Below are 24,658 nucleotides of genomic sequence, written 5' to 3'. Positions count from 1 at the left end.
GAGTGATTTAATCTTTATCAATGTTCGCCCCAGCTCAGTAGGGGGCAGAGTGCTGAATCCTGCAGCATGGCGTTTCTCAGGCTCATCCTGTGACGCGCTATTTACGGAGCATGCGCGCTACGTTCTTCCTTTTTCCAGTGCAGCGGAGTCAAGCCCCAGTCTTTGGCTCCGGGCTCCTTCTTAAGGAGACAAAAAGACTGCAAAATGGTTTGTAATTCATCCCAATATGCGCCTCCATGTGTACCTAAGACATGCATCGTGTGCTGCGAGGTGTCCAACGATATAAAACATGTTGCTGATGTTCAGATGAAGTTAGATTATCTACCTGCTAGCACTTAGCCGGCTCTGTTTAAACGTGGCCTAATGGCTTCCTTCATAAACCCACTGCTTCCTCCTGCCTGACTGCTGTACTGTGATTCTTCATTAGTATGTAAATACAGAGTCCCTTCATTCACATGCCTGACTTCTCCTTTTATTGTGGTTTACCTCCAGCTTGTTAGCCTGTCATATATCCCATGTAGCAGAATGCTAACTTCTGTCGTCCACTTGCATTGGATTAGCTTGCTAATGTTACCCCATGTCAGTGTCAGCTCAGTAGATGTGCTCAGAGTAACACGGGACTAAGTTAACCTGTATTTTACTCAATGTTAACACCCTGATTGTAATCCAATGCATGTCCTCCTGCAGGGTTTTGTTAAAGTGGTGAAAAACAAGGCCTACTTCAAGAGGTATCAGGTCAAATTCAGGAGGAGGAGAGGTAAGACCACCTGTGACAGATATCTGCCTTCTCACAGATAGATTGTGGATGATTTGTGAGGTAATCAAAGTATGTGTTCTTTTCAGAGGGAAAGACTGACTTCTTTGCTCGCAAGCGCCTGGTTGTCCAAGATAAGAACAAGTACAACACACCCAAGTACCGGATGATTGTCCGTTTCTCCAACAGGGACATCGTCTGCCAGGTGAGAGTGCTCTGAGGTTATCCTGCTTATATTCTGTAGGAGAGTGCAAAGTCCTCGAAGCAGGAAGGGGTACGTGTATTTAGACAGCTGTTCTCTCAAAATCAACCACATTTAGAAGTCAGAAGGGGAAAAACATGGTAAAGAACTCTGTCTGACAATGTAAACACAATCAAGAAACAAATGATTTGATTACGGTCAAGGATGTTACAACCCAAATCAGAGCTGCGTTCTAAGTCTTGTAATAGTAAAAGCCGGTTTCACTCCTAAAAAGGAATGTCTGGACACCCTTCTCCTGAATTGATTGAGTTGCTCTTTCACATGTGCTTCATTGACCTCCCTCCCCTCCACCCATTGGATAGGATATTGGGGAGTCGTGAGGCAAGTGTAACGATTCTTTTTAACAACGATTTGATTCGTATCATGATTAGTGGTTGCCGATACAATTAAAGGACGATATTGGTTCATTTAGAATGATACGATCATAACGATTCAGTGACTTGAAATCGATTCAGTAACTTTTTAGCCCAAAATTCAACCAGTGTGACTGAAATAAATACCTTGTTATTGGACAATCCTAGATTCCTGATGTTGCTGTGATGTTTTACACCAGAGTTGAGTTTTGGCCATGTCTCTGACTAAACATGCTGGCAGGGCCTGAGGCTTCTGCAGAGCTGAGGACGGCCTGCGTTGTGTGAAATCCCATGGCGCCTTAGTAAGTGGTTGGATAGATTTGTGGTGTTGCCATGGTTCTTTACTTGACCTTTACATATCCTACAAACAGCGAGCGACTTATTTAGAACATCTCCGTCTTTGCAAAAGCCAAAGTGATTCCACACGCTGGACCACAATGGTGGCTTGATCATTTCTGGCTCGCCGGCTTCTCCTGCCATCCACCATGCTGTGCTTTGTCTGCTGGCGCGTGGCGATGACATTGCAGACAGGCACTGAATTGAGTAACGTTTAACGTCTTTATCATTTTAAAGTGCAAAAAAAACATCCATATAAAGTCTGCCGTGCAAAAAAGGACATTGCACAAGTCACAGTGCAAAGTAAAAAGCTGTATTGACAAATTTACCTTTTTATATAGAAGCGTTGAGTAGTTGGACGTATTGACGGTATACATACAGGCACAGATGCTATGATGGCGAGCAGAAAGAGCGTGACACAGTTTCATTACTCACAAACATCCTCAGTCTTACCACAGCTGCAGGATCTAAACATCATACTGACTTCTTTCTGCGTCCTCGCATCAGCTCACACTTTCTTCTGTGAAATTTTGGAGGCTGGCTGGCAAAAGTCCAGATAAAGTTGGGGTGAAGAATATGGCTGTCAGTGTTCACAAATGCAGCTCACCCTGAAATTTAGGCGGTAACATTGTCAGTAGTTTCATGCATGTGTGAGGAAGGTGTAACTCTGTGGCCTGTAGAACAGAGTTGGTTGTCCAGCTTTATGCATACAATGTAAAAAGTGAATCCTGAAGAGGGTGAACTCATGGTTACCTCTGATTGTGTTGCAGATCGCCTATGCCAAGATTGAGGGTGACATGATCGTGTGTGCGGCCTACTCACACGAGCTGCCAAAATACGGAGTGACTGTGGGCTTGACAAACTATGCAGCAGCCTACTGCACTGGTCTGCTGGTGGCCCGCAGAGTAAGTCTTTTAAATTGGTTATGTAGATGAGGTGTTTAAAAGTATGTTTGCACACATGAAGCTCAAGTTTTTGATCTTGTATCTAACACTTTGCATTTGCTCATCAGCTGCTGAACAAGTTTGGCCTGGATAAGGTGTACGATGGCCAGGTAGAGGTCACCGGTGATGAGTTCAACGTGGAGAGCATTGATGGTCAGCCTGGCGCTTTCACCTGCTACCTGGATGCCGGACTTGCTAGAACCACCACAGGCAACAAGGTGTTCGGTGCCCTGAAGGGGGCTGTGGATGGAGGCCTGTCCATCCCACACAGGTAATGTTCCATCTGATGAACGGCTGTGGTTTACAATGCGAGTCTAGAATCTAGTTATGGTTGATGTGTTTTATTTGGATGGAAATTCTAATAATTTTCTTCACTGGACAACCATGAAGTCAGGAGAGATAGGAATACTTTGAAAGCAGGATTTGTTGCTTCAGTCAAAGCTGACTTTTAGTAGAATTTATGTTTTTCATGGTTTGCTCTTGTGGTTGGACCTTTTTTCTTATTATAGATCTTGGCCTTCTCTACAAAAGAACAGACGTATTAGAAAAAGCAGGGCCCAGATTTCCATTTCAAACACATGAGCAGAACAGAGCCCTTGTTGTGACACCTGTGCTCTTATCTAGAAAAACAAAGCACTTTCACAAAGCTGTGAGATTGGTCAGTTCAATTGTTTTTGTATTCTGTTCCTGTTGTCATCGTAGAGGTTTTTGTTTGTGCAGGAAACGATACAATGACACTAAAAACTGTTAGGTTTGCAGAGTGTTGAATGCAATTTTGGAACAAAACTGAACACGTGTCATCTGGCAGGGTGAGAGGGATTCAAGAAGTGCTGCAAACTCTATCAGATATTTAACTATGGCTGGTTTCTATGTTCTGAACTTACAGATATTTATTTTGCCTTAATTTTCATTGTTTATACCTTTTTTTTTTTCTTTTCTTTTTTTTTTCTTTTTTTTTTTAAAGAGACAGCAGGGGGGTAAATATCAGATGAAGAGGTTGGTGACCTCTTTGGTGTTGGCACTAGAGATCTCACAACACATGAATTTGAACTTTGATATAGTAGTGGGAAAAAGTCAGGAAGATAAAAAACAAATCCAAACCATTTTTCCTAAAAATGTGTTCCCAAAGAAGATGGTTCCTTTTGAATTGTCATTCATAATAGAGAGGAGAAGCGTGTATCTGTAGTGTTTTTTTTTTCTAGCATTTTAACAAACAGACATTGAACAGGTGTCTGTCATTCTGTAGTGATGTGTCAGCAGCCCACAGGTCAGGACTGATAACATGCAGGAACCAGGTCTTTTTCCTCTGCTCGCTCTGTCTGCAACAGACTTAACTGTACTGTGTGTATTTTATTGAGATGCCATGGGGACTAAACAACATCAGTACTTGTCAACCTGTTAATGAGAACAGTTAGCAGTGTGGTGTCTGCGACAGAGGGCAGAGCACTGAGGCACTCAGCATGCAGGAAGAGAAGCTACTTCAGGTGCAAACTAAATCTGGAGTCCTCCTGCAGCCTGTTGCACCAGCTGTGCGTAAGCTCAAATGTAGCTTAGTTTGAATGTGATTTCTCATTTAGGATGGAGTTTACACTCTACTAACGTTTTGTGCGTTGCACCAGCTGAGATAGTTCAAACATCAGCCTAAGTTACAACTTAATTCTTACACTTGGCTCCTAGTAGGTGTAAAGTCCTCCGTAGAGTGCTTGTTGCTATGAGTGTTGTTTTGAAAGATGGGATGATTCGGAGGATGAGAAGATAGAGGTTTCTCCTCTATCTCTTCTCTTTGGCAGCGTGTTATCTACGAGAGATTACATCCTTTGGAAAAATATGATGACCAAGATTTGCACTCTAGTATATTAACGTGTGTTGTAGTTAATTCTACCACTTGATGTCACTGTTATTATACACACTGTAGATTTAGGCTATAGTTATCACCTTACTGTGACACTTTATCAAGATTTACATAACTTTGTTTTTCTGTAACTGTAGTGTGTTTCAGCCGCTGGTCAGTTCTGAGTTGATTGGGCACGAAAGATAACAATGTAACAGCCCCTGTATCAAAATCCTCTAAATGGCTGCTGGAAGTGTAAACGTCATATCTGAGACAATGTTGTTGTTAGTTTGGACGTTACGGTTTACTAGTTAAAAACCAAACAATGACATAACTTAAGTTACAAACTGACTAGTTTCAATGTCTGGTTTAGTGAGGACTTTACACCCTAGTATAGTAGATCAGTACTACCAAACATAATTGAAATTGTACAATTTCAAAGCACATAGTCCTGAAAAATGTTAGTCCCCACATTTGGACACCATTAGTGCTGTACCTACTTATGTAGTTTAAAGTTACACATATCTGGTCGTGCTCTTCTTCAGTCACCTGAGAGCTAGCTGCTGTTCGAGCAGCTCTCAGCAGACGTGCAGAAATGAGATGAAGATGCATAGAAGAGCGCAGAAGATAATTAAATGCTAAAACATGCTAAGCACACTGGAAACCATCCACAGATCGGAAGGATCAGTTTCTTGAAGCTGGAAATTAGTTTTGATGTGACCTTTTTATGTTGAAGTGTAGTGGGTGTACCTGGCCTGTCTGAGCTAGGTCTAAAAATAGACTACACAAGTTTACAGTTCCTTTGCCGAACTGTCTTGATCGAAACTGGCGGCAGAAATAAAACACCCAAAGCGCTGAAAACAAAGGATACATTTCTGAATCTAAAGGTCCATGATCACATGAACCTGCAGGCAAGAGGTTTGTTCATTGCACTCACGAGAAAGCAAGTGAAACAGATCAGCAGACATGAAGCCTCCTTGTTGACATTTGTCAGATTAAGATGCATCTGAGAATACAGATAACAGGAACACCTAACAACCAGTGTGAGCTAGGAGAATAAGATGCTGTTCATGTATTACACTTAAGATGAATTTTCATTTAAGGCAGCACTGTCAACTAGGGCAGGGGTTCCCAAGGTGTGGATCAGGACCCCCGGGGGGTCACGAGACACAAATGGGGGGGGTCAAGAGATGTCTTCTAGAATATATATTTTTTAAAGTTATCTAAAGAATTTATTTATTTTTGTTTATTTACCTGTTTATCTTCCTTTTTGTTCTTACTGTTATTTATTATTATTATTGGTTTTTTTTGTATTTATTTTTTCTTCTCTGTTTTTGTATTAATTATATATAACTTGTTAACTTGTGAACAAATAAATCCTGAAAAAAATGCAATAAAAAAAGTTCAATGACAAGTTATCTAAAAATAGTACATTTTAACCATTATAGTACAAAATATTGACAAAATTAATAGCTAACCTTGAAATAAAACCTTGAAATTGAATATTTAATGAGTTTTCTGCCTTTTTTGCCAGATGACTCCTAAGTTAAGAGTTGGTGAACAGTTAATTATCAAAAGCATCAGTAGCAGCAGGTCAATTCATAACATCACAGGAAACACAGACACATGCTCATACAGGTATGCTCATCTGTAGACCAGCTAAATGAAGCCACATTAAACCACTTTGAGGGACAGTGGGGGGTCGCGAGTCTTTGGCACCTATAGTTACAGGGTCCTGGGCTGAAAAGTTTGGGAACAAGGGCATACGTGTTCATTTCCCACAATGTTTGACCAAACCTGCTGTGAATTTACCTTTCCTATGTTTTTGTCCACAGCACCAAACGCTTCCCCGGATACGATCCAGAGAGTAAGGAGTTCAACGCTGAGGTTCACCGCAAGCACATCATGGGTATCAACGTGTCCGAGTACATGAGCTACTTGATGGAGGAGGACGAGGACGCGTACAAGAAGCAATTCTCTCGCTTCATTAAAAATGGAGTTACCCCTGATATGGCAAGTCCTTATTCTGCACTCTTTCCATGGCCCCTCCTCTGTGTTAAAGTAAACTGAACAGTGTATGATGTTGTAACAGCTGATCTGGACTTCATTACGTGGGCCTGCTCTTTACATGTGTCTGCGTGAACCACTGATCAAGAGATATGATCTCGGCGTCATTGTGCAGTGATTGGATCAGTCCAGTAAGGAGAGCCACCGAATGATGAATAGAACATTTTTCGATTTCATGCTTTTAAATATTGCTCGTCCTGAGCTAATTAACATTTTGCACGTATTAAGCAGCTTGGAATCTCCTGAATCTCTTCGATCTCCCTAACTGAGAAGAAGCTTCTCAAGTCAATAAATGATCTGGTAATGAACGTGAGACTGGTGAACACCAGAAATATGTTCTTTTCAGAAGTTTCATTTATACAAACAGATAAAGAACTTATGGTCAATAATAAATAAGATAATTCAGTGATGAAATACAGCTCAAAGAGCATCTTTGGAAAGACATACAATGTGCAGCTGAGTCTTAGCTGAGAAGTCATCAGAACTTGAATCTGTTTCCCAGTGACCTCTGACCCTCACTGAAAGAAAAGGTTATATTGGACATTAGAGAAACACTTTAGATTTGAAATGTTTCAAAGACATTAACAGTTTTATTTTGTATACAAATGTAAAGAAAACTGTTGTTTTTTTTTAAAAGTTTGAATACAATTGTAGTAAATATCAATCAATAGGTTTAAAATGGTGCCTAGTTTTTAACCTTTATAAGTTATATGCTCTTAATACCAATTTGCATACTAATTTTGCACACATTTCTGCAGATTCTGCATTTATTTAAAAATACAGCTGCAAAGCATCATTTTAACCACACAGTTGAAGAAATATATTCACTATCTCCTGCATTGTGTGCAGTCAAACCAGAGAGTCTGAACATAAACTAAACTAGTCATTACTAAACTGCAAGATGCAAGATCATACATTTGCTTCACCTTTTTCATTTAAGTTCTTGAGATCAAACTTTGAAATATAGAAGGTCTTCTAAATCTATTTACTGAGCGTAGACTTGGCCTAATGGTTAAGTCACGTGCCCATGTAGCGGGTGGCCGGGGTGAGAGTCCAGCCTGCAGCCTCCTTCCTGCATCTCATTCCCCCCCTCTCTCCCACTTCCCTACCCTATCCACTGTCCTCTCCTCTTTAAAATAAAGGTGTAAAAGATAAAGAAAGATAAATGGTAACTAAAGAGGACATACAGAGTGAACTTCTGGACACACATTTGACTGGTTTTCTTTCTTTCAGATTGAGGCAATGTACCTGAAGGCTCATGCTACCATTCGTGAGAACCCCGTCAAAGAAAAGAAGCCTCCCAAAGAAATCAAGAAGAAGAGGTGAGAGGAGCTCAAGCCCAAAGTTTTTTAAACGGTGTAAATGTTGGTTTCAGGGCCTCAGAAATGAAACTTGTGAAGAGTGAGGACTCTGTTTAATGTGAGGGTGCTAGTTGTCTGTAGGTCGTCTCTGACTTCGGGCAAAGTGAGAGAACATTACAGAATAGTGTTTGGTACGCACGTGGGTTATGAGACACCTGAAACATCTGATCACCTGTTCATGTCCGCTTCAAAAGCTACAAATACCAATCCTGTTTGTTCTGTGTCCCAGGTGGAACCGTGCTAAGCTCTCTCTCGGCCAGAGGAAAGACCGCGTCGCCCAGAAGAAGGCCAGCTTCCTCCGGGCACAGGAACAGGAGGCTTCAGATTGAGGCGTCAGTCGACTCCGTTCCAAGTGCAAAATACTTTTGTTCTAATAAATCTATCAAAAAGAGTTCAGTCCTACAATGTGGTTTTTTATTCTGCACTAAAACTCCTTTGTAGCCTGTAAAATGACCTTCTTTATGGAAGCATATACGTACCAAAATTAAGATGAAAACGAAAATTAGAATTGGTTCGTTTTTTTATTTTCTAAATGTTTGCATTATTTGACAATGAATACTCAATAATCATATTTGCACTATAACAAAGCTAAATGTCACACAATTAAATGAAAGAATGACATTTACTTTTTAATTTTCAAAATACACCCTCCTAAATTATCAAAATTCAAATAAGAAAATTCAAAAATTTAAAATTTTCATTTTTTTTTTACTTAAAAAAAATTCGTATTCATCCTGAAGATTAAAAAGCATTTCTATGAATGCATTTTAGTTTTCAAATTTTCTTTTTAATCTGAATTTTGATAATTAGCATCGTTGAAGATGAAAACTAAAATGCAAATAGGATTATTGAATATTAATTTTATTTGTAGTTTCTTTGACCTTTTTTGGATCTTATGCTGGTCATAAAAATAACAAGCTAAGATTTGAGCAGCCTCTGCATGCTTCAACACAAACCTGTGATTTGTCGGGCAACTTCTGCAACATGAGAAATAAGACATGAAGCAATCAGTCATCTTACTTCACAAAATACTCTTTATGGTTTCTAGTATAGCAGACACTGCAAACATTTCAACACTTTTTGGGCTACCATAGTTTTTAAGTCAAATTTATTATATCTGTCTTGGTTTCAAAAAATTGCACTTACTCATGTTCCTTCAGTATATAAACAAAGTATTACATGAATTACTGTAAAATGAAAGTGACATTCCTGCAGGATAAAATGCTTCAGTCATATATGTAGAGATAAATACGAGGAAACTAGTCTGTTGTTTTCACAGTAAAAAGAGTCAACACTTTTATTAAAACCTTTCCAGGGACAGGAGCCGGTCTTGTGCCTTTGTGCAACACTTGCTGATATATTACGAGTCTTTAGTGTGAGAGATCTTCTTCCACAGCAGAGTCTTGAGATTGTTCAGAATCAGTGAGTGCTCAATTTCCATCTGCTCTGTTGAACCTTTCAGTGCGATGCAAGCGTACAGCTGCTTCTCCAGCTCCTCCCTCACATCCGACGGGGCTCCTCTCAGTATGTAGTCCTTGAGCGCTTCACAGGCTTTGGCTAAGTTTGGCCGGGTGACCTCGGGTGTACATCGGTGCTTGGTGAGGTCGCAGGAGGTGAGGCAGTCTGCCCCGTAGAGACAGTCCTCGTCCACATCACAGCGCTGCTGCCTGATGATCTCTTGGAAGGTGGCTTCAGGAACAATATACTGTGCGTTCATCACCTTCAGGTCATGTCGGTCGTTGTACCCAAAAGTGTTGGCGCTCACGTCGCACATGAGGAAGCTGCCAAAAGTGCCGTGAAAAATGTCCTCGACCAGCTCCAGCAGTCCGATGGAGATCTTGGCCTTGTGTGGCCAGGAGGGGGTGAACCACTGGTCCATGCTGCGACGCAGACCAGCAGGAATCCACACCTCCATGATCCAGGGAAGACTGATCCCGTACAGAGGAGAATACGGCACCTTCTCCATCACATACAGGTCCCCGCAGAAGCCCAGCAACTTGGGTGTGTGCTCTCTGTCCTGCAGGACTAGAGCTAACAGGAACTCATTCAGCTGCAGCAGAGCCCACGTGGAGCGAGCCTCAGGCAGTGAGATATGCCCGTCCTTGTTGGCATCTGTTATGGACAATACTTGTGTTGCCAGGTCTGCAAGGTTTGCCTGATCCCCCACTTTAGCCTGTAAGAGAGAGACGAAAACTTAAAGGCACACCAGGGCTGTTAAATGAGACTTTATCCAAACCTAGGTCTGAACTCTTTACAGTGTCAAAGAACAATATAAAGCTTCTGGTGAGCAAAAAGGGATGCAGCTGTTTGAAACTAGAACTGACATCATGACCTTGAGAAAGTGACGGTTCAAAGTTCTCTTTCATGATGACTAAATATTTTCTAGTTTATTATTTCACTGAAAAATGAAGTACATGAAGCCAAATGTATCCTTCCTGTCTCAATAATCAAAAATATCACATCCTAAATGACATATTGTCTAAACGTAAAACACCTCCCTGATAGCTAAACGAAGAATAAGGCCACATGTTGTTTGTTCCAGTCAGTTCTTAACAATCAATTAATACTCAATTAATTGTGAACATCCCTCTCTTCTTTGTTATTATAATCTATCTGTCTTTCATTTCACTGTGTCAGGTGAATGTGTGCTGTGTGTTTGGTGTGTTTGCAGCAGGTTTCAGTGCTTAAAGAATCAAATATTTGGCCCCACTATGAGACTCATCGTGATGAAAAATACAACAGCTATTTTTGAAAAAATATAGTTCATTAAATGTTAACATCTACATAATGTACTTGTATTTTTTGCACACAAAAAGGGAAACATTTAGAGTTTTCATTATTTATAGGTTATTATTTTATGATATTACTGCGGCCCACTTCAGATCAACTTTGGCTGTGTGTGGCCCCTGAACTGAAATGAGTTTGACACCCCTGGTCTAGACTGTATGCAGTACATAAACTACATTGTACAAATATTTCCCTGTTACTAACACGTTCAATTGGTTTCTTTTTGATAAGCCAGATTTTTATGAACAAAGACAAAAGTTTTGAAGATCTTGAAGTTTGATCCACTGGAAAAGTTCAACTGGATTACACTCCAATCAGGTTTCAGAATCTGTGTATTTTCAACAGTTTTATGTAATCTTAGGCACACCCACTACACACCCAATACAGCAGGTGGCAGTGTGCACATAACACAGATGTAAAAAACAGTAGATAAGGCATGTAAAACATGTCATTTTAAACTTGAAAAATCTCAATTTTAAGAATGTAAATCATTCAAAGCATTTTATTTGTGTCTGAAGATACTGTACCTTTGAGTCTTCAAAATAAGAGAGGGCATGATACTGTTCATTCTACGTACAGCAGGGACTTGATGCTCTCTGGAAATTTGTGGAAACAACGTGTGCATATGTATTTTGGGATCTTCATGACTATTGGGTAAATTGGGTTTGAAATAATCTGCAAAGAATATCTGAGAAACAATGTCAAACAGTGAACCCCTTAGTGTACGCTGTGTTTAATGTGTTTCCTTTGACCTTTAAGTGGTTGAGAATCATCTCCCTGAACTTCTCCACAGACGTCCCCTCGCTGGGCTTGTTGAAGGCCGTAGTCCCTTTCCTGAGCTCCATCTCACCCCCCAAATCATACTGTGGCACCTCCTCCATCTGGCACTTAATGACTCCCTCCAGATCTCCCCAGATCCCAGAGTACACCTAAAATAAACAAGGTAAGCCTGGGATGCAGCCGGATTAAGAGAAACAGTGAAGAGGAGAGTCTGATTAAAGAGACCGACCTGGCTGTTGGCATTGGCAGTGTAACACTTCCCCAAGTAAAGCGTGTCCTTCTCACACAGGCTGCTGCAGGCCGAGCCATCAATGACTCCCTTTTTGTATTTGTCGCACTGAAAAGTCCAAGAAAAATATTGGTTAATAGCACAAAGGGAAGTGGAATACAGGGAGTCGAGGATGTAAGACATGAGCAGAGACAATACTCACTATTGAATTTTTGCAGTCGCGCCCACGACACAGCTCTGTGTAGGACGAGTACTCCACATAGACTATCCAGCTCCCCACAAACACTGCCAGCCAGGAAAAGAACAGGTACTTCATGTGTAGGTAGGAAAATCTGGTCTGTTGGAAACAGATTTCAAAGCTTGTCATCACTGAGAACAAAAGCTCAATAAAGTACGCTCATATATGTAGATTTAGTGGCATCATATTGGTTATCTAAATTGCATCAGATTCTTCATCAATAAATCATTGTGAAAGCACTCGCAAACGCTGCGCTGACTTGAGACCAGCCTGGAACCAGGGACTTTTCAGATGACACATCGTAATGAAGATTTATGAAGATGAGAGTCATGTCAGTTGCTCAGGGCCAGTATATTAGAGCCATCTTTCATGTTTGAGTACACACTGTACACTTACCATGAAAATTAGCTTTTATAATTTCTAACAAAGCATTGAGCTGATTATATCTGAAGGCAGTGTTGAACTTGGAGACTTACACAATGCAGGAAACAAAGTCTTTAATGCACTCAAATTGATGTGCCAGATCCTTTATATATCATAAAACTATTTGAACACCCTTTTAATAAAGAAGAAGAGGAAAAGTCTTTCTTGAAGCATGTTTTTAAGCACAGGTTACAAAGTGCTTTACATACAACAGTACATAAAGTTGTCTTTTAACACTTCCACGTAAACAGAGCTACATTTGGAGTCTTGTCTCTATCCAAGAAGCTAATCTTATTTATGTCTCTGTCCAAAAACATCCTCTCTCCTTACAGCTCTGTTTCTGCTCCTAGTAGATGAAATATAAAGGATTAATCCAGAAGTGCATTTGAGTAATAGTTTTATACCTTAACAGGGTGTCTCCTGTCCTGCATTGTAACGAGCCATCTCATCTGAATCCAACTTAACTTTAAATTCTGTCTCTATGTGAGCTAGCTTTGAGGATACTTCCATATTGACACCCAAATGTGTCTTAATGGCTTCCTGGGCCTTCATCTGATACCAAATACAAAATGCAAAACCCTTTTAAAAGTCATTCTTTCGCACGCTAAATGAGGATACGTGGCATGAAAAATGAACAGTTCTGTTTCAGCCATCAAGCATTGTGTTTACCTGCATGTTCATATCAGAATGGTGATGAAAATGTCCATCAAGTGTGATCTCCCTCTCATTAAAAGGCAACGCTATTTTTCATATTGGTGGGACAAAAAGTGAAAACAAAAACAGATCATTAATTTCATCTTCTTCTACCTCGGGAAAATACCTGATGGCCTCGGAAAAAGGGACACACCTCCTGAAGATTTTCATGGCTGCAAGTTAGAAAGCAATAACAAAAGGCTGGCTTCAGAAGAACCCTCCCAACGTTAATCTACTAAAAAAACATTATTAACTCTGTTCGCAGTATGGAAAAATGACTTGCTCTTCACCTTCAGAAGGAGAAGGGGGACATACTATGGGAAAAATTGGATTTCTGTAACCACAGAGACTCTTTACGTTTTCCATTTCCTTTTTCACGTCCTAGTCCTCAATTGGTCAATGTTATATTTTCACATGAAACAAAATAAAAGTAGGAAAAAACAAAAAAACAACCATGATCAATTAGACGCTTGCTTGGTTCATATCAGAGGCAAAAAGGAGGGACATCAGTACTCAGAATGTAGTGATTGAAGAAGATCTGCCTCTTGCTGCATTTTTATGACCGTTTGTGTTCTTCAGTGTTACGTCTGTCCTCAGCATTCTGAAATCCAAAGGTAGTCACAGGCTTGGCTCTACCAGACAGAAATAAAGTGGGCAGGTGAGAATCTTAGGCAACCTGGGCAGTAGGTACCCTGGAAGTTACAAACCCCTCATACCCCCAGAGTAGAGTTCATCTGAGCATACTGAGGCACAAGTAAAAAGAGATGGGGAAATAAACATATAGGGACATTTAGTTTATTGATGATTCTCTGTGACTTTCTGCACATTAATTTGACCAATTGTGAGTTTAAAAAAATCATTTAGTGTCTTTACTAATGTATCAATGACACATACAATAATGGTAAAAGTCAGCTCTGCTCTTTATTGAGATACTTAATATTCTTAGTGAAAATCTATAAAATGGCATCATAATGAAAATTTTAAACAGCAGAAAACTATTGAGCTGAAATGATAGTCTAATGGAAACTTATAGGAGACATTTTCTGGACTCCCTGAGCTCCCTTGTCTCGTAGGTTCCTCTGAGCTGCCGTAGATGTCCTCCTGCTGTGGATGTTCCAGACTCCAGCTGGTACAGACGTGCTGGATTCCAGCGGCAACAGCTTCTACTACTCATCTCATCACTATCACCGCTCCCTCTCTCTTATTCTCCTCTATCCCTCTTTACAGACCCAACTCGGTCGAGGCAGATGGCTGTCTAACATGAGTCTGGTTCTGCTCGAGGTTTCTGCCTGTTAAAGGATGTTTGTCCTTGCCCATGTAACTAACTAAGTGAGACACGAGCTCATCTACTGTGGAGTCCAAGTTTAGATGGCAGCACAAGCAGCTTCCAATAAAACCAAACTCACATCTTGTACAATCCATAAATTAACACATAGGAGTGGAGAAGAATCAAAGTTTATATGAAAGTGCTCAGTCTGTCAGCATTTAAAATAAAGAAATGATTATTTTAGGAAAGTCTCTTTTAATTAAAGGTTGCTGTAAAGTTGTGTGGGCACTAAGTGAATCATCAGGCAGCCTTCATTTTCTTTAAAAAGTAGCTCCAAACAAATAAGCTCCTGAATGTGCCGTGAGCTCAGAGTGTACATCATCAATCCAATGGTTCTTAATGGGTGCTCAGTAATTAACAGCAAAAGCACTTTGTAGCCAAGAACAGCAGCAATGAAACATTTAGAGAAACTCCACACTGTACAGATTTTCTTTCTCATTTCCCAGCTGATAGATACAGTCTGCCTGGATCCAAAATGGTCTTTTTCCAATCGGAGGACATTAGTGAAAAATAACAGACCTTTTGGCAGCCCTACTTTCCAGCTATTATTGATTTTTCCTCTCAGCTTTGACAGTGATGGACTTCCTTTGCTTACACTCATTGCCCCTTTCACTTTCAATCGTCGTTATCAGTAGAAGTCTCTCTTGCCCTCCCCTACTTTTTTATTCTCTTTGCACTCAGCGCTCTGCTTTCCTCTGGGATTCTTCCGACCCAACTTTATTGGGAAACAGAATGTAGCTGGACAGTCACTCTGCTCTTTGATCACACTCAGCCTCTTAAAAAAACTAGCTTGAAAGCAGAAGATGTGAAATTTCTTTTCAGAGATAAAATTTGTTTTTGCTGCTCTTATCTCTAAATGGATCATCTCTCCATTTTCTGCCATGGACACCAGAGATAATGCAGAAATCAAGCTCTCAGACGGCCTCTATATGTCACTCTGTAATCTAATTTCTCTCCATGAAGCAGCCTTAATACTATGAGAGGAGAAAAAGTGCAGGGGTTTATTACTTTGCCATTGTCACCAGCACTGAAGCCACTAAAGACTCTGGGGTCATACTGTCTTAATCATTTCTGAGAATGTCTCATTCCCAGAAACATTCTCCATAGTCTTTCTGAGAATTTGACAGTTGATGAGCTTGCATAACTCATCAGCATTTTGGGGAAATTTAAACATAACATTGGCAAATTGCTCCCTCTTGGAAATATAATACGGAAATATAATGTAAATTTCCATTTTTATGCTGACGACACACAACTTTACCTCCCCATCAGAGGTCAAATTTCAAAATCCTTCGCAAGTGTCTTGAAGAAATAAAATCATGGATGGCAGACAACTTCCTTCTACTCAATAACAATAAATCAGAAATGATTCTAATTGGCCCAGCAGCAAAAAGAACCCTCATCATGCCCAACCTAGATCATTTAGCTATCCTTGAAAAACATCAGCAAGGAATCTTGGAGTCATTTTTGACCAGGACTTGAACTTTGAACCACAGATCAAGAAAGTTGTCCAGTCCTGTTTTTACCAGCTCAGAAATATTTCGAAGGTCAAGTCCATTAATTGACCCAAAAACTTAGAAAAACTCATTCACTCTTTTATTTACTCCCGCCTTGACTACTGCAACTCACTCTACACCTGTCTCGACCAAAACTCAATCCACTGACTACAGACAGTTCAAAATGCAGCAGCTCGGCTTTTAACTAGAACAACAAAATTTACCACATCACCCCAATTTTAGCATCCCTACACTGGCTCCATGTTGTTTTCAGGATCGATTTTAAGACACTTTTAATCACGTTTAAAGCACAACATGGACTCGTCCCTCAATACATCTCTGAGCTTTTATCCCCCCATAAACCAGGACGCAGTCTGAGATCCTCTGGTAGTGCTCTGCTTGCTGTTCCATGGTTTAGACTAAAAACTAAAGGGGACAGGGACTTTGCTGTCAGAGCCCCCCGACTGTGGAACAGCCTGCCAGAGGAAATGTTACAATGTTACAATGTTACAATGTTATAATGTCATTTAGCAGATGCTTTTATCCAAAGCGACGTACACGAGAACAAGAACAACACAAGCAAAGATCAAGACAAGAGGAAACAAGATCAATACGAGTAACAAAGTGCTTCAAGTCAGTTTGGGTGCAGGTACTGCCAAGAAGTCTAAAGGCAATGCACAAAAGTAAATAAGGTTGGTTTTTTTTGTAAAATAAGGAACATGTACAATGAAGTAACCAAACCATTTAAGACCTTCCATTATCATCATCAACAATTAACATCACAGCAATAATGACCAAAGTACCAAGTGCTGGGTCACTCAAGAGCTGAACACAGATTCCCAGAGTAGAGCAGGACAGTGTGAGTCAACTGTAGCTGGAAGACATGATCTGCCACTGGGGACAACAGTGGAGAGCAGTCTAGCTAAGTGCACAGTGCTTCCTAAAGAGCTGGGTCTTTAGCTGTCTTTTGAAAGTAGAGATGGACTCTGCAGATCGAATGGAGTTGGCCAATTCATTCCACCATTTAGGGGCAACAGAAGAGAAGAGTCGAGCTAGTGATTTTGAGGCCTTGTGTGCTGGAATCACTAGGCGCTTTTCAGAGGCTGAGCGTAGCGGGCGAGAAGGGCAGTAGACCTGGATGAGGGGTTCCAGGTAAACTGGAGCAGTTTTGGTTAATGCTTTGTAAGTCATGATTAGAGTTTTGTATCTGATGTGAGCTATTTGTTGGCTTAGAGGCAAGCAGAAGCCTGGTGACTTTGCTCTCACTCAGTGGAGAGAATGAGCTGAGTGAGGAATCACTAGCTGGTGGCCGAGAGCTGAGTTGGTCAGGCTCAGAGAATTTATTACTGATGGTAGCAACCTTGTAAGTAAAGTACGAGGCAAACATGTCCGGGGTCAACATAGTGGAGGGTTGAGGGTTTGAGGGAGAAAGCAGAGAAGTGAAAGCAGAGAAGAGTTTGCGTGCATCGGTGGCAGCACAGATCAGACTTGCATAGTCAGTCCCTCATTTTATTTCACTACTCAAGACACACTTTTATCATAATGCTTTTATTTTGTGAATTTATTTTGATCTTTAACGTTTTACCTCTCTGCTTTTACTGTCAGTTGCTTTTATTGTGTTTTTATTGTTCTTGTGAAGCACTTTGTTACTTGTATCGAAAAGTGCTATACAAATAAAGGTATCATTATTATTATTATTTATTATTATTATTATTATTATTATTATTATTTATTATTATTATTATTACTACATATCACTTAGATGAGACACCTACTGTCCGGGGTGAGATTCCTCTGCTTATTTACAAAATGTTGTCAAATGTAGCCGATTTGGGCAGTAAAATAAAATGATATTAAAATCAAATGAAGGGAATTGAGATTGATTCCTCCTGTAACATTTTACTTTGGCAGTGTGAGGAAGGCTTAAACACCCTTAAAAAAAGCAGAAGTCATAGGAAACAAAAAATATGATTTGTAACTAAAACCTCTGAGATAAATGACGGCTTTTTTTTAACAACAAACCACAGTATGTCTAAAAGCCTCCTAATCCCTGTCCTCATGATAACAGCTCTAATTCCAATCTGCTCATATCTCCTTTGTGTTTTCTGGTTTACAGTTCTGATCGCATATCTACAAGAGTCAAACATCTTGCCTTCAAGTCCTCTTAATACTTCTTAAATGACTTCCTGATTCTGGTTTGGCTGCCAATAAAAGACAGATGCCTTCTTTATGTATATACAGATCATCTCACAAACACTGCACCATGTTGTTAATCTCTCTGACAATCTGTTTAAGCCATGCGACTCAAATATGATTCCTGCTGCCTTGTTTATTGATGGATTTACTTACAATCTGACCATAGTGGACCCACAACAACTTTAATAGCAGTGACCACACAAGTAAGTGCTGCACATAGTTCTCATCGATTTTTCCGTAGGTGAAATGCATCAACAGCAAAGCATTATGGAAATAACACTCTGCAGGGAAACAAATGTATGGTTAGCCTTTTTGTAATCGATACTTTGTGGCTTTCATTTCTACTCAGGCCGTTTCATTTCTATCGCTGGGATTATGTATTGACCCCTCATGATGGGGAGAGTTACACAAACATGGCTAATGAGGCCATATTGATTGTGGCTGCTGTGACAGCTATTAATTAGAGACTGACTCAGAACTGTGGCCATATGCTGAGGTGGGCGGGAAGAAGTGATCCGTCTACATCTGGTTGAGCTCCTTCATCTCAACCCACACACACAGCTCTGTTCAGGAGTGTGTGTATTGAACCATACAAAGTTATGAACATCAAAGGGTACACAATTACAGGCCACAACAAGCTATCTGATGTTGAACTGTTGAGGCAAAGAGGATATTAAAAAGCTGATCAAGTGCAGCACAATCCTGTACTGACACTTGGTTTTTGCAGGCTGCAAACTATTCATCCATTATGTATGGTTATGAAGCTATCCCTCAGAGAATGCTGGTTAATGGGCTGCTGTGCAGAGCCCAGAAAGATGTGACAACAGAGAAACAAAAGACAGAGAGGGCTGTGGGAGGGAATGACAGTAGATATGTATTATATCACTCACAAATATTGTCTGTAAAGAAGCCTTTTATAAAAATACAACACACACTTCAGTTTGAGATAAATCCTGAAATCCACCAAAGCCAGAGGCATGGGGACAATAGTTTGCAAATGACTACTCTACAAGCTCATCATAGCGAGAGAGCCTCTCAGGAACAATATCTTGGTATCTGTGGTTTACAATTTTACTTGAAAATTCCCATTTTCACACTTAGGAGTTAATTTCCCTCTACTTAAAAGGAAGCAGATAACTGAAGTCCTCTTCTTGTCTCTTCTCATGGAGACGTTATCTTCAGACAAGCCTCTGCCTCCACTGTAAACCTCCATATTCATTTGTATCACTCCACCCCAAGATTTATTACGGGTGAGATATTCTTCTCATAATTGCCTCCTATAATAATGGTTGCTTTGGTATCACTAAAACTTAGACCTGACAGGTAATAAGCCCTCACTGACAAATTACCATCATACATCACTTCCTTATTAAACTGGCCCAATAGTCATTATCTGACTTGTTCGAGTAATTGGTTCGTACAAAGCTGCAACCTCCAGTCTTGAAACATGAGGCCAAAGCATAGACTGTATAAAATATGGACGTGGTATCTGTGACGTCACCCATCTGTTTCTGAAGCGCTGTTTTGAGGCCAATCGGCAGTGGCAGCCATATTGCTGCTGTTGAGTGATTGTGATGTAAAGAGGCGGGCTTTGACCCGCCAAGCCAACAGCTACAGTGTTCCCGCAGTCAGCTGTGCCTCTCATTGGAAGACTCGTAATCTCAATATCTTCAAAATTGCTGCGTTAGAAAAAAATCCCCCCCCCCCCCCGTACAGTGTGTGCCGATAGAGAAATGAGCTATCCAGACTACACTCGTCTTTTGTACCAGGCTGTAAACATGTTTATTTCTGCTGTAAAGATCGGCTTTTTTGAATAGGTGTGTATGCGGTTTCCGGTACTTCCGTTACCGGCCAGCCTCAAGCGGATCCTTGATGAACTGCAGTTTTTAGCACTTCCACATTGGACTCATAGTTTTAGTGCAAAGTGCAAAAAGTGTAGTTCCTCCAGTGTCCAGTTGAAGCTGGCTGAGACTCCATCTACATCCAGGTTCAAATGTGCATGTTTAAAGTACAATGAAACATGTTTACAGTCTGTTCAAAATGCAATTTTGGTCTTTTGCACTTAGCTAATTTCTTCATATTTTTTATCACTAACCTGTTTTGAAGATATAAAGGCGAGGAGCAAAAGGCTCACCTCAGCTCCACCTCTTTGCCCGTTCTGGGTTGACCAAAAGTCAAGTTTAGGTAGCTTTTCCAATATGACAACCACCACTGTTGGGCACCATAATGCCTTTTCAGAAACCAATGTATGATGTAACTGAGACTATGAACATGTTTTATACAGTCTCTGGCCCGTACTCGTGATAACCTTTGAATTAATCTGTCTTTGACAAAATTGTGGGCGCATCAAAGGAAGGACTCACACATAGACAACAAAGGGCAAAAAGACGAGAGTATCAGTTTCAAAAGTTCTTATTGAACAAAGTGGTGTTGTACAGACAAAAGAAACGGCAAACATTTCAGTCCATCGTGGACTTTCCTCAGTGCACAGTCAGGATGGATTGACAAAGACAAAATAAGGCTTTCTGGATTAAAACACTGTAACATGTGAATAAAAGTCTAACGGAGGTGAATACATGCAAGGCTCTATATTTATAACTTATATATATATATGTATTTAATGTGTTTTCAATGCACTGCTTACATATTGAAAATGATGTTTCAAGATTTATATAAAGCTTGAGTAAATATAAACTCATATGGGATGCACAAAAAGTGTGATCCGGTTCAGAACCACCTTTAAGAGTTCTGCCCCAGCAGCAGCCCAGCATGCCCCTCCACTTGTCACCGACTGTGCTGAAAGAAGGATGCTACACTCTCTGCACTACACTACAAAGATCTGACTCATCACAGTCCAGACAGCAGGCAACCCCCCTCACCACACACACACACACACACACACACACACACACGCACACACACACACACACACACACACACACACACACACACACACACACACACACACACACACACACGCCAGCCTTCTTCTTCAACCCCCACACAAACATACAAAGCACGCATTTTCATGCTGACTCAATACTGCGACAGGAGCACATGTGAACATGATTTTATCAGCAGAAGAACTGTTTGTCTTGTTCTTTCATTTTAGAAGATAAGATAATGTGGATGCTTTTCAAACACATACGAAACACACAATTACAGCAGGCACATCTTATTCCTGCGAGAACTGCAGCTTCCTGACAGGGGAAACCCCCTCCCACATCCCCACAGACCAATCAGAGCTGTAATGTGCAAAATATGCAGAAGCTTTATCTCCAGCAAAAAATCAGCCTGATTCAACAGCAACTCACTTTATATCCACCGCAGATATAATGTATTTAACCTCTTATATCACCACTGAAATCATTCAAACTGGATGCACAACGCTTTTACTTTCAAACTCATGTACTCTGTCACATACAGTACGGCTGCAGCTGAAGAGCCCCTTCTCTCCATCTCTTTTATAGCTGTCTGTGCAACAGCGTTGGTAATGCATTGATATAGACGTCAGAAGCTGTAATCGGGCCGACGAAAACTAATCTTATATTCAGCTTTTGCATCTTCTTAACTGGAAAGGGTTTAAGCCAAATATGCTGTGAACTTGGATATAAATGATTTCTGATCATAATTTGGCACAAACCAGAAATTCGACCATGGGGACCACAGCTGATGAATATTTGTGCAAAAACTGTTTAATTGTATTTGTGTATTTTCATTTTAGGGTGTGAGTTAAACATAGATGATAAGTCTAACATTACAGTCATGACTTCAAAAAGTACTTAAGTAGATAGAAAATGAAATGAAAAATATCAAATTGCTGTCAAGAAATTCTCTGTACAAGCAAAACTCTTTTTATGATGAAGACCATAATGCATTAGCTATGTTTTGGAGGCATATTTGTAGTATCATTAGAAGACATAAGAGGTCAAATGTTCTTTAATCACAAAATAAAAGTATTAGATCAAGTACTTGGTAAAACATTATTCTGCACTTCAATCTAAAGTCCAAACATTAAAAAAGGAGACCATGCATGATCAGGACCAAAGTTTGCAGCTTGCAGGACTTGTCAGTTCTTGTGTTTCAGTGGAAATAGCTTCTCTCCAAGGATCACTGAATGACACTTCTTAAGTTGTCACTGGGAGGCTGAGGTGGCCTAGAAAACAGAGCGACGCTGGTGGCTGTCCCCTGAGACGGGCCGTTCCTCCCTCTATTCACAGCACTTGACAGGTTTTTTTTTTTTGTTTCTGACATGTGAGGACACACACAGGAAAGTCAGAGCAGAAGTGGTAAGACTGTTCAACCACAATTAGTGAAGCAAATGTCTGTGGCATAATGACAAGGTACCATTACCAATATTTGGTTAGAGTAGAGTGATGCAGGGACATGTTTCTCCTCCTTCTCTCAGCCGGTAAATGAGTGTTAGTTGACTTTTGAATCCTTTTTTTGTCTCCCTGAGACCTCAGCGTGTCCTTGAAGGGCTTCCCTTGCAGAGTTTAATTTTACTTATGAGGAAGGCCACTGTGGGCTTCACCTAATTTCAGTCACAGCCAACTGTTACGTAATGCTCTTCAACAGCTTCCCACATGAGGATGAAGAGGGCAGCCTGATATCAAATACAGATCTGTTTGATATCTAAATCACCCAATACAGATTCTTGATTTCAGATGAATTTGCATGACAACAGACATTTGGCAGTCTTATGAAGACTGGTTAACCCTCCTATTATCCTTGGGGTCAATTGGACCCCTTTCAATGTTTAACTTCTCTAAATTAATGACTAATATCATTTTTGGCTTCATATTTTCATGACTTTTCCTGATTTGATGAGGACAACTGTGAAAACACACAATTAAAATGTTGAAATGGTCCAATTTCTTGTAAAAAAAAAAATGACATCAGTGTTCATTGAAGTCAATTTGACCCCAGGCAGTTTTAGCTGTATATAAGATAAGAAATATCAACATTTTATTCCATTTGTTTTGGATGATATTGAGGTCAGAATAACCAAGGACACTTCCACATGTGACTGCAGGAGCTGGGATTGAATCGCCAACCTTCAGATTGAGATATAATATTTTCAGCCACCATGTCTCTAAAGACATTCAATGATGTGTCTTGTGTCATACGTTTCGGTAACATAGAAACAAGGCAGGGCCGACGAGAGCATGACAAACTCACAGTAGTTTGATGTTCGGTTTTATAAATCAAGTCCATCTAATGCTTTAAATTGTGTTAATGTTTCCTTGTTGACTACCTAAATAGCCCTATAAATAAGATATTTTTCAAGCATTAAGTACCTGACACATAAACCTGGGTAACAATCACTTTCTGGAGGTTTAGATTGCTGGGGTCAAATTGACCCCAAGAATACATGTTAGTAAATTTGAGGGTTAAGCAGCACACAAACCTAGCGTTTCTTTGAGTGTTTGCATGTAAGCAAAATACACGTAATACATGAGCGATCAAAACAGTACGCGTGTTATGTAATGTAAGGTGATTCTAAAGTTTTGCAGCCTCCTTTGAATGTATCAGCTGTAATCATCATGGACGTGGTTGCTACAGCAACGGGGATCAGGAGGATGGTTGAGCCGTCGAGCATCAAGTGACTTTAAGATTCAGTGAGAAAAACCCATACACTGATACCTCCAAATAAACCGCAATCCGTATACAATATGAAGCCCAAACAGTGAACGACAGGCTGTCATGTTATGAACATCGTCTCTTATAAAGCAAACATGAATGTAAATCTCTGCACGCTCCCGGTACATATGGCTTACACGCACGAGCCGGCGTAAATTCCCAGTAGGACCTTACATCAGAGTGTAGGGGGATCTCCCAGATGCTTACCTGGATGTACAGAGGCTTTCTGAAGAACCCCCATGGAAACAGACCTCGTGCCATGGCAAACGCAGAACATCTCACAACAGCTGCTGAAGGAGGAACAATCCGCGTATACTCTTCATGTCAGACTATCAGACTATCAGGCAACGCCTCTCGGGCAAACCCTGGAGATTTTCCTATATAAAACATTATGAATTCTGTCGGCGGCTCCGTCACTGTGCGTTTGGATACGGGAGGCGGCAGACTGAGCTGCGCCGGAGACTGCAGCGCAGTCAGGCTCACATTGGCCATGATGGCTTCTGGGGCGTTTTGACCAATTGGGATCATTGACAGTTTGTTTGTAACCATCTGTGGTTGATAAAAATACACCTACATCTAACATGCGGAATGTACGCTTCACAGGGTTCCTTACCTCCACTGCTCCAATTGTTATCTCTCCAACTTTGTCCTTTATTGGAGGCTGGTGATAGTGGTAGGACTTCAGGGGCTTTGCACAAAATACAGTGAACACATTATTTTTGGTTGAGACAGATTTCTCATGTCAGTTTTGCACATAAAACAACGACTCTCATCTCATCTCGTACTGACTCTCTGACTACTGATGACATTGTAATGCATATTAAATTATATTATATAATTATCTTGCTATATTATGTTATGTTATATTACATTATTATTGTTTACTACAACTTACTGTCATATTATATACCGTTATTTATTTATTATATTGCTTAATC

The 24,658-nt window shown here is 40.4% G+C and overlaps 2 protein-coding genes across 3 annotated transcripts; one reads left to right on the top strand and one right to left on the bottom strand.

The window, feature by feature from the left end:
* Positions 1–80: 80 nt before the first annotated feature.
* Positions 81–8,299, top strand: LOC117830228 (60S ribosomal protein L5). The gene is made up of 8 exons (XM_034708266.1): positions 81–207; positions 688–757; positions 844–959; positions 2,476–2,610; positions 2,718–2,920; positions 6,316–6,493; positions 7,781–7,869; positions 8,138–8,299. Exons 1-8 carry the CDS (start codon positions 205–207, stop codon positions 8,235–8,237), a joined length of 894 nt encoding a protein of 297 aa, XP_034564157.1. The 5' UTR covers positions 81–204; the 3' UTR covers positions 8,238–8,299.
* On the bottom strand, positions 7,121–24,184 carry LOC117830216 (divergent protein kinase domain 1A-like). Of its 2 annotated transcripts, none has more exons than XM_034708245.1 (5): positions 23,928–24,184; positions 11,907–12,041; positions 11,705–11,812; positions 11,448–11,624; positions 7,121–10,081 (listed from the first exon to the last, which is right to left on the bottom strand). In XM_034708245.1, exons 1-5 carry the CDS (start codon positions 23,979–23,981, stop codon positions 9,269–9,271), a joined length of 1,287 nt encoding a protein of 428 aa, XP_034564136.1. In that variant the 5' UTR covers positions 23,982–24,184; the 3' UTR covers positions 7,121–9,268. The 2 variants fall into 2 exon arrangements, with proteins under 2 accessions (XP_034564136.1, XP_034564145.1); XM_034708254.1 differs by lacking the exon at positions 23,928–24,184 and adding an exon at positions 13,035–13,101 and having other exon boundaries at positions 8,906–10,081.
* Between the last annotated feature and the right edge of the window lie 474 nt (positions 24,185–24,658).

The sequence above is a fragment of the Notolabrus celidotus genome, chromosome 2 (assembly GCF_009762535.1).
Source record: "Notolabrus celidotus isolate fNotCel1 chromosome 2, fNotCel1.pri, whole genome shotgun sequence".
Taxonomy (NCBI): domain Eukaryota; kingdom Metazoa; phylum Chordata; class Actinopteri; order Labriformes; family Labridae; genus Notolabrus; species Notolabrus celidotus.
Note: the sequence above shows the minus strand (reverse complement) of the source record. Positions and strands in the feature narration are given on the sequence as shown.